Genomic DNA, 11,380 nt, shown 5'->3' on the forward strand with positions numbered 1-11,380 from the left:
GGAGATATAGACATACTAGAACTACCACTAGGAGATATAGACATACTAGAACTACCACTAGGAGATATAGACATACTAGAACTACCACTAGGAGATATAGACATACTAGAACTACCACTAGGAGATATAGACATACTAGAACTACCACTAGGAGATATAGACATACTAGAACTACCACTAGGAGATATAGACATACTAGAACTACCACTAGGAGATATAGACATACTAGAACTACCACTAGGAGATATAGACATTCAACTCTCTCGACCCGCTCTCTCTCTGTGAGTATTACATTGGTGTGATGCAGACCAGGCTAGTAGGGAATGTGCCAAAACAGCCCGAAAATGTGTCTTTTTGAAACATCACACAGACAATATTTAGGATCCTTGGCTAAAATAACATCACCCACTGATGAGACCATTGGCTTGTAGGACTTAAGGTATGGGCGGTGCCTCTCGCTCTCTCTCGGTGTGTTTTACCTGGTTCTGCAGCATGGTGAGTGGAGTCTCTCCCTGTTCCATGGCATCTGGGTCACACAGCCAGCTCTGAGCAGGACGCGTCTGCTTCAGCAACGACAGGTAGGCATGGAACACGTCAGCCTTCACGTTCTCCTCCCGCTCCTACAGTCAATACATCAGTCAATACATCAGCCTTCACGTTCTCCTCCCGCTCCTACAATCAATACATCAGTCAATACATCAGCCTTCACGTTCTCCTCCCGCTCCTACAATCAATACATCAGTCAATACATCAGCCTTCACGTTCTCCTCCCGCTCCTACAATCAATACATCAGCCTTCACGTTCTCCTCCCGCTCCTACAATCAATACATCAACCTTCACGTTCTCCTCCCGCTCCTACAATCAATACATCAACCTTCACGTTCTCCTCCCGCTCCTACAATCAATACATCAACCTTCACGTTCTCCTCCTGCTCCTACAATCAATCCACCAATCAATACATCAGCCTTCACATTCTCCTCCCGCTCCTACAATCAATACATCAGTCAATACATCAGCCTTCACGTTCTCCTCCTGCTCCTACAATCAACCCAGCAATCAATACATCAGCCTTCACGTTCTCCTCCCGCTCCTACAATCCATCAATCAATACATCAGCCTTCACGTTCTCCTCCCGCTCTTACAATCAATACATCAGTCAATACATCAATCAATACACCAACCAATCAAAAAGTATTGATAACAGCCCTTTTTGTGACAAATGTTGACATCAAATTGCTTTTACTTATTAGTAACCCTCGACTCAGAGAGCAAACAAACAACACAAAACAGATGCCCAACGGCTAGGTAAAACTCCCTGGAAGATGTAGACCTAGAGGAACACAGTGGCAGTGTGTGTGTGTGTGTGTGTGCCTTGAAGCGGGCGATGAGCGCGGGCGACACGGTCCGGTAGAACTCAGGCAGCATCTCGTGGCGTGTGCTGACCACGGCGTCCAGACACTTGGCGGCCGCACGGCGAACCTTCCAGCTCATGTCGTCGTCGTCGCTGTACTCGTCATCACTTCCTGTAAAAAAAAAAGTAAAAAAAAGTCAGAGGTCAAAAGGGTGTTGGGAATGTGAGGTTAGATAACACAGTCTAGCAGCAGGTGTTAAGTATTAGAGCAGATGACACTAGTTACATTAGCTGGTAGAAAACACCCACATCTCAAACACAGGTCACACACAGCACAGCTACTAGTCTAGAGCGACCACCTCACGACCACCTGACTACCACATCTCAAACACAGGTCACACACAGCACAGCTACTAGTCTAGAGCGACCACCTCACAACCACCTGACGACCACCTCACGACCACCTGACTACCACCTGACTACCACCTTTCAAACACAGATCACACACAGCACAGCTACTAGTCTAGAGCGACCACCTGACGACCACCTGACGACCACCTCTCAAACACAGGTTACACACAGCACAGCTACTAGTCTAGAGCGACCACCTCACGACCACCTGACTACCACCTGACGACCACATCTCAAACACAGGTCACACACAGCACAGCTACTAGTCTAGAGCGACCACCTGACTACCACCTGACGACCACCTGACGACCACCTGACGACCACCTGACGACCACCTGACGACCACAGGTTACACACAGCACAGCTACTAGTCTAGAGCGACCACCTCACGACCACCTGACTACCACCTGACGACCACATCTCAAACACAGGTCACACACAGCACAGCTACTAGTCTAGAGCGACCACCCGACTACCACCCGGCGACCACCCGGCGACCATCTCACAAACACAGGTCACACACAGCACAGCTACTAGTCTAGAGCTACCACCTGGCGACCACCTGGCGACCACCTGGCGACCACCTGGCGACCACCTCTCAAACACAGGTTACACACAGCACAGCTACTAGTCTAGAGCGACAACCTGGCGACCACCTGGCGACCACCTGGCGACCACCTGGCGACCACCTCACAAACACAGGTTACACACAGCACAGCTACTAGTCTAGAGCGACCACCTCACGACCACCTGACTACCACCTGACGACCACCTGGCGACCACCTGGCGACCACCTCGCGACCACCTGGCGACCACCTCTCAAACACAGGTTACACACAGCACAGCTACTAGTCTAGAGCGACCACCTGACTACCGCCTGACTACCACATCTCAAACACAGGTCACACACAGCACAGCTACTAGTCTAGAGCGACCACCTGAAGACAACCTGACTACCACCTGGCGACCACCTGGCGACCACCTGGCGACCACCTGGCGACCACCTGGCGACCACCTGGCGACCACCTCACAACCACCTGGCGACCACCTCACAAACACAGGTTACACACAGCACAGCTACTAGTCTAGAGCGACCACCTCACGACCACCTGGCGACCACCTGGCGACCACCTGGCGACCACCTCACAAACACAGGTTACACACAGCACAGCTACTAGTCTAGAGCGACCACCCGGCGACCACCCGGCGACCACCCGGCGACCACCCGGCGACCACCCGGCGACCACCCGGCGACCACCTGGCGACCACCTGGCGACCACCTCACGACCACCTGGCGACCACCTGACGACCACCTGGCGACCACCTCACGACCACCTGGCGACCACCTGACGACCACCTCACAAACACAGGTTACACACAGCACAGCTACTAGTCTAGAGCGACCACCTGGCGACCGCATCTCAAACACAGATTACACACAGCACAGCTACTAGTCTAGAGCGACCACCCGGCGACCACCTGGCGACCACCTGGCGACCACCTGGCGACCACCTCACAAACACAGGTTACACACAGCACAGCTACTAGTCTAGAGCGACCACCCGGCGACCACCCGGCGACCACCTCACAAACACAGGTCACACACAGCACAGCTACTAGTCTAGAGCGACCACATGACGACAACCCGACTACCACCAGACTACCACCTGGCGACCACCAGACTACCACCTGGCGACCACCTGGCGACCACCCGGCGACAACCTCACAAACACAGGTTACCCACAGCACAGCTACTAGTCTAGAGCGACCACCTGGCGACCACCCGGCGACCACCTGGCGACCACCTCTCAAACACAGGTTACACACAGCACAGCTACTAGTCTAGAGCGACCACCTGGCGACCACCTGACGACCGCATCTCAAACACAGATTACACACAGCACAGCTACTAGTCTAGAGCGACCACCCGGCGACCACCTGACGACCGCATCTCAAACACAGGTCACACACAGCACAGCTACTAGTCTAGAGCGACCACCCGGCGACCACCTGACGACCGCATCTCAAACACAGGTTACACACAGCACAGCTACTAGTCTAGAGCGACCACCTGACTACCACCTGGCTACCACCCGACGACCACCCGACGACCACAAACAATACTGTCATCACATGGTTGTTCCAGGGCCTAACCTCAAATCCTTCCAATGAGATTTGACCTGTGAAGTTTGACAGAGATAAACTCAATCATCACAGACTAGGAGGCCAGTCCCAACACTGTGCTGCTCTGGGCCTGATGAGACCAGTCCCAACACTGTGCTGCCCTGGGCCTGATGAGGCCAGTCCCAACACTGTGCTGCCCTGGGCCTGATGAAACCAGTCCCAACGCTGTGCTGCCCTGGGCCTGATGAGGCTAGTCCCAACACTGTGCTGCCCTGGGCCTGATGAAACCAGTCCCAACACTGTGCTGCCCTGGGCCTGATGAGGCTAGTCCCAACACTGTGCTGCCCTGGGCCTGATGAACCCAGTCCCAACACTGTGCTGCCCCGGGCCTGATGAAACCAGTCCCAACACTGTGCTGCCCCGGGCCTGATGAGGCTAGTCCCAACACTGTGCTGCCCCGGGCCTGATGAGGCCAGTCCCAACACTGTGCTGCCCCGGGCCTGATGAGACCAGTCCCAACACTGTGCTGCCCCGGGCCTGATGAGACCAGTCCCAACACTGTGCTGCCCCGGGCCTGATGAGGCCAGTCCCAACACTGTGCTGCCCCGGGCCTGATGAGGCCAGTCCCAACACTGTACTGCCCTGGGCCTGATGAGGCCAGTCCCAACACTGTACTGCCCTGGGCCTGATGAGGCCAGTCCCAACACTGTACTGCCCTGGGCCTGATGAGGCCAGTCCCAACACTGTACTGCCCTGGGCCTGATGAGGCCAGTCCCAACACTGTGCTGCCCCGGGCCTGATGAGACCAGTCCCAACACTGTGCTGCCCTGGGCCTGATGAGACCAGTCCCAACACTGTGCTGCCCTGGGCCTGATGAGGCCAGTCCCAACACTGTGCTGCCCTAGGCCTGATGAGGCCAGTCCCAACACTGTGCTGCCCTGGGCCTGTTTACAAGCTAGCTACACACAGCCAGTCAGTCAACACCATTAATTATTAAAGGAACCAGCCAATAGGAATAAGCAGGAATATGATTTATGGATGACTGGCAAACTAAGCTTAGTGATGTAGAAGATACGAGCAACACTCCAGGCTCCAAAAAAAAAAACACTTGTTGTTGTCAAGAGCCACTTTATAATTGAAATACTTCAGCATTCTGGGAGCATACACTATGGTTGGTGGAGAGACACGACAACCAGAGAGTGTGTGAGTCAGGGAAGAGAGGAGGGAGGGGACAGAGAGGAGGGAGGGGACAGAGAGGAGGGAGGGGACAGAGAGGAGGGAGGAGACAGAGAGGAGGGAGGGGACAGAGAGGAGGGAGAGGAGGGAGGGGACACAGAAGAGGAAGGGGACAGAGAGGAGGGAGAGGAGGAAGGGGACAGAGAGGAGGGAGAGGACAGAGAGGAGAGACATGACAACCAGAGAGTGTGTGAGTCAGGGAAGAGAGGACAGAGGAGGGAGGGGACAGAGGAGGAGGGGACAGAGAAGAGGAAGAGGAGGAAGGGGGCATAGGACAGAGGGAGGGAGAGAGACAGAGGGAGAAAGAGAGACAGAGAGACAGAGAGAGGGAGAGAGAGACAAAGGGAGAGAGGGAGGCTGGCTGGCTGCCTTGAATATTTACTAATATTTAGTACATTGTTTATGTCACAGTGCTCATGCGTGGCCAAGCAACAGATTGTCCTTCTGGCTGAGCTCTTACAGTCATAGCAACAAACGACACACTAACCGTGTCAGTGCAGTGGGGACTTACAACTGGGGGGCTATTCTGCACACAGTAAGACTCCTGAAAATGGAAGACACATTTAATAGATAGAACTAGTTCTGACTTCTCTCACACGGAGGCAGATAGCTGAAGAGACGAGTCCTATTAGGTCTCTACTGAAGTGGTGAAGAGTCCTATAGGTCTCTACTGAAGTGGTGAAGAGTCCTATAGGTCTCTACTGAAGTGGTGAAGAGTCCTATTAGGTCTCTACTGAAGTGGTGAAGAGTCCTATAGGTCTCTGCTGAAGAGGAGTCCTATTAGGTCTCTACTGAAGTGGCGAAGAGTCCTATTAGGTCTCTACTGAAGTGACGAAGAGTCCTATAGGTCTCTACTGAAGTGACGAAGAGTCCTATAGGTCTCTACTGAAGTGGTGAAGAGTCCTATAGGTCTCTACTGAAGTGGTGAAGAGTCCTATAGGTCTCTACTGAAGTGGTGAAGAGTCCTATAGGTCTCTACTGAAGTGGTGAAGAGTCCTATAGGTCTCTACTGAAGTGGTGAAGAGTCCTATAGGTCTCTACTGAAGTGGTGAAGAGTCCTATAGGTCTCTACTGAAGTGGTGAAGAGTCCTATAGGTCTCTACTGAAGTGGTGAAGAGTCCTATAGGTCTCTACTGAAGTGGTGAAGAGTCCTATAGGTCTCTACTGAAGGGGTGAAGAGTCCTATAGGTCTCTACTGAAGTGGTGAAGAGTCCTATAGGTCTCTACTGAAGTGGTGAAGAGTCCTATAGGTCTCTACTGAAGTGGTGAAGAGTCCTATAGGTCTCTACTGAAGTGATGAAGAGTCCTATAGGTCTCTACTGAAGTGATGAAGAGTCCTATAGGTCTCTACTGAAGAGGAGACCTATAGGTCTCTACTGAAGAGGTGAAGAGTCCTATAGGTCTCTACTGAAGAGGTGAAGAGTCCTATATGTTCCTCTTCTTAACAAGTAGAGGAGGTTATTATTAGAGATGTGGCAATACCTTTCTCGATTGTCCCTGAGGGGGATGTAAATAAAGTTGTAAAACCTTGATAGCAGGCTGACAGCAAGCAGGCTGATAGCAAGCAGGCTGATAGCAAGCAGGCTGATAGCAGGCAGGCTGATAGCAAGCAGGCTGATAGCAAGCAGGCTGATAGCAAGCAGGCTGGCTAAGAGCAGGCTGGCTAAGAGCAGGCAGGCTGAGAGCAGGCAGGCTGAGAGCAGGCAGGCTGATATACAGATTTCCATACAGTCATACCGTTCATCTGCCATCCCGAGATTTACACTATTACCGACACAGCACACAAGCGGGCGCTAAAAAGAACAGCCCATTTGGTCTCTGCTACCAGAATGCTAACAAAATTAGGACAAGTAATATCAAAATCACATCGCTAAATGCTAAGGTGCGCAAATGAGAATAAACTAAATTGCGAAGACGGGCAAACCCAGCTCATAAAAGTTATAAAAGCATAGCTAGTAGCTACCCAATGTAAAGTAAGACAAGCATAGCCAGCAGCTACCGGATGTAAAGTTCTACACGTATAGCTAGCAGCTACCGGATGTAAAGTTATACACGTATAGCTAGTAGCTACCGGATGTAAAGTTATACAAGTATAGCTAGCAGCTACCGGATGCAAAGTTATACAAGCATAGCTAGCAGCTACCGGATGCAAAGTTATACAAGCATAGCTCGTAGCTACCGGATGTAAAGTCATACAAGCATAGCTAGCAGCTACCGGATGTAACGTTATACAAGCATAGCTAACAGCTGCCGGATGTAAAGTTCTACAAGTATAGCTAGGAGCTACCCAATGTAAAGTTACACAAGCATAGCTAGTATCTACCCAATGTAAAGTAACAAGCATAGCTAGTAGCCACCAGATGTAAAGTTATACAAGTATAGCTAATAGCCACCGGATGTAAAGTTACACAAGCATAGCTAGTAGCTACCGGATGTCATCTTCAGTGAGCGTGGACATTCACAAGCAAGAGAGACATTTTTTGCAAATGATCAAAGTTGTGATGGCATGCTTTTCTGAAAGAAGAGCAGCATGTGCACACGGAGCAGAGGGGAGAAGAACTGAGAAGAGACAACACACTAGGCAGGAAGCACAGGGACAAAATGTCCGCTGTTCAGAAACCTCCAGAGCTCTGTGACTTCTGGCAGAAAGACATTACAAGATATCTGATGGTAAACATTCAGTAGTGGATTCCATTCAGTAGTGGATTCCATCCAGTAGTGGATTCCATTCAGTAGTGGATTCCATCCAGTAGTGGATTCCATCCAGTAGTGGATTCCATCCAGTAGTGGATTCCATCCAGTAGTGGATTCCATTCAGTAGTGGATTCCATCCAGTAGTGGATTCCATCCAGTAGTGGATTCCATCCAGTAGTGGATTCCATCCAGTAGTGGATTCCATCCAGTAGTGGATTCCATTCAGTAGTGGATTCCATTCAGTAGTGGATTCCATCCAGTAGTGGATTCCATCCAGTAGTGGATTCCATCCAGTAGTGGATTCCATCCAGTAGTGGATTCCATTCAGTAGTGGATTCCATTCAGTAGTGGATTCCATCCAGTAGTGGATTCCATCCCGTAGTGGATTCCATCCCGTAGTGGGTTCCATTCAGTAGTGGATTCCATCCAGTAGTGGATTCCATCCCGTAGTGGATTCCATCCCGTAGTGGATTCCATCCCGTAGTGGATTCCATCCCGTAGTGGATTCCATCCCAAGTGTAACTTCATCACCTGATGTGCTGCACAACAGAGACTCGGAGACTCATAACACTGAACTCTACGGACTCCATCAGCTCCCTCTTTCTCCCGTTGTGACTTTTTTTTTAACAAAAACACCAGACTGGTTTAACCTCTTGAAACTCTAGGGGCGCAATTTCATTTTTGGATGAAAAATGTTCCCGTTTTAAACAAGATATTTTGTCACAAAAAGATGCTCGACTATGCATATAATTGATAGCTTTGGAAAGAAAACACTCTGAATTTTCCAGAACTGCAAAGACATTCTCTGTGGGTGCCCTAGAACGGGAGCTACAGGCAAAACCAAGATGAAACGGCAACCAGGAAACCAGCAGGATTTTTGAGGCTCCGTTTTCCATTGTCTCCTTATATGGCTGTGAATGCGAGAGGAATGAGCTTGCCTTTTCTGTCGTTTCCCCAAGGTGTCTGCAGCATTGTGACGTATTTGTAGGCATATCATTGGAAGATTGACCATAAGAGACTACATTTTCCAGGTGTCCGCCCGGTGTCCTCCGTCGAAATTGGTGCGTCTTTTTCAGCTGCTGGTATTTTTCCATGCGATTCTGAGGGGAAAGCAGGCTTCCACAAACTGCATATCAATGATGAGATATGTGAAAAAACACCTTGAGGATTGATTCCAAACAACGTTTGCCATGTTTCGGGACGATATTATGGAGTTAATTCGGAAAAAGTTTGACGTTTTGGTGACTGAATTTTCGGTTCGTTTCGGTAGCCAAATGTGATGTACAAAATGGAGCGATTTCTCCTACAAAGATTCTTTCAGGAAAAACTGAACATTTGCTATGTAACTGAGAGTCTCCTCATTGAAAACATCCGAAGCTCTTCAAAGGTAAATGATTTTATTTATTTGGTTATCTGGTTTTTGTGAAAATGTTGCGTGCTAAATGCTACTCAAAGCATACTCTTACACAAATTAGTGATTTGCTATGGTTCAAAAGCATATTTTGAAAATCTGAGATGACAGTGTTGTTAAGAAAAGGCTAAGCTTGAGAGCAGGCGCATTATTTTCATTTTATTTGCGATTTTCAGAAATCGTTAACGTTGCGTTATGCTAATGAGCCTGAGGCTTTATTCACGATCCCGGATGGGGAGTATCAAGAGGTTCTGAGGAACTAATGGAAAATAATGTGACAGGTGAAATGAAGATCGACATCTTCTTTATCTCCTAACTCGTTGAACAAGTTGACTGTAGGTGTTAGCTAGCAGCTACAGATATTCACATTTATAAAAGAAAAATTAAAAAGAATTGACGGTGTTGAAAAAACTATCCTGTGGCTATTTACAAATCCGATATACTAGTTGATAATCTGAATGAGACGAACCGGGATAAATAAATCAACCCGAGGTTGAATGACCATGAGCTCTCACAGTACCTTGAGTCTGTGGTGTGTGACAGAGTGTTTACCTTGATAGTCTTCGTCTGCTCCGTCAGCATCCATGGCATTCTCATCTTCATCCTCGTCATCGTAGTTATAGTTGGGGTCGTAGGTCAAATACTTCAGACAGATGCTGATGACAGTGCCCACATGTGGATAAACCTCCTTTGGACACCTGGAGAGAGAGAGAGAGAGAGAGAGAGATAGATAGAGAGAGAGAGAGAGATAGAGAGATTGAAAAGTCCTTCATGGTTGAGTTGCGTTTAGTTTCCACTAATAAAGACGCCCATCTCTCAGCCTTTCTTCTCCTCGTGGTAATCTGGGAGGACAGACAGCACCACAGTCATCTCCCAACACTAGTTCTCCCTCTCTCCCAAACACTTGTTTGATGCAATCCACAAAAGGCAAAAGATAGAACGGATGAAAGGGTTTGTAATCACAGAAACAGTGGGAGGCTAAACGTAGACGAGGAGAGAGACGAGAGCATCCAATCACAACACAGGTCAAACACTTTCGGGTGGACGTGAATAAATTACCCACGTTCACTGAGAATTCCCGGGATTCATTTTTTTCCCTGTCATTCTGTGTTTCTCTGAACATAAAAACAAATACCCCTTCCCTAACTCTGAAGCCGTTTAAAAATAGGACGCGTGTCTCACCTCCTGACGAAGGACTCGAAGGCCTGGATGCAGTATTCTCTCAGCTCATCGTCGTCTATGTTACAGAACTTCACCACCAGAGGAATGATCTTCTCCAAGTACTCACCTGAGGACAAACACACACACACGCGGACACACACACGCGGACACACACACACGCGGACGCACACACACACACGCGGACGCACACACACACACGCGGACACACACACACACACACACACGCGGACACACACACACACACACACACGCGGACACACACACACACACGCGGACACACACACACACACGCGGACACACACACACACACGCGGACACACACACACGCGCGGACACACACACGCGCGGACACACACACACGCGGACACACACACACGCGCGGACACACACACACGCGCGGACACACACACACGCGCGGACACACACACACGCGGACACACACACACGCGCGGACACACACACGCGCGGACACACACACGCGCGCGGACACACACACGCGCGCGGACACACACACGCGCGCGGACACACACACGCGCGCGGACACACACACACGCGCGCGGACACACACACACGCGCGGACACACACACACGCGCGGACACACACACGCGCGGACACACACACACGCGCGGACACACACACACGCGCGGACACACACACGCGCGGACACACACACACGCGGACACACACACGCGCGGACACACACACACGCGCGGACACACACACACGCGCGGACACACACACACGCGGACACACACACGCGGACACACACACGCGGACACACACACGCGGACACACACGCGCGGACACACACACACACGCGCGGACACACACACACACGCGCGGACACACACACACACGCGCGGACACACACACACACGCGCGGACACACACACACACGCGCGGACACACACACACACGCGCGGACACACACACACACGCGCGGACACACACGCGCGGACACACACGCG

General features: G+C 50.5%; 1 protein-coding gene across 1 annotated transcript in view; it reads right to left on the reverse strand.

The window, feature by feature from the left end:
- Positions 1 to 434: 434 nt before the first annotated feature.
- Positions 435 to 11,380, reverse strand: part of LOC135534947 (cullin-associated NEDD8-dissociated protein 1-like) — a gene marked incomplete at its 5' end in the record, with an annotated part of 18,286 nt that continues 7,340 nt past the window's right edge. Inside the window, 4 exons of the mRNA XM_064961730.1 lie at positions 435 to 620; positions 1,374 to 1,525; positions 9,782 to 9,927; positions 10,412 to 10,517. Coding sequence (XP_064817802.1) covers positions 435 to 620; positions 1,374 to 1,525; positions 9,782 to 9,927; positions 10,412 to 10,517 — 590 coding nt within the window. The remainder of the gene's footprint in view (positions 621 to 1,373; positions 1,526 to 9,781; positions 9,928 to 10,411; positions 10,518 to 11,380) is intronic.

Source organism: Oncorhynchus masou, unplaced genomic scaffold (assembly GCF_036934945.1).
Source record: "Oncorhynchus masou masou isolate Uvic2021 unplaced genomic scaffold, UVic_Omas_1.1 unplaced_scaffold_4214, whole genome shotgun sequence".
NCBI classification, from domain to species: Eukaryota; Metazoa; Chordata; class Actinopteri; order Salmoniformes; family Salmonidae; genus Oncorhynchus; species Oncorhynchus masou.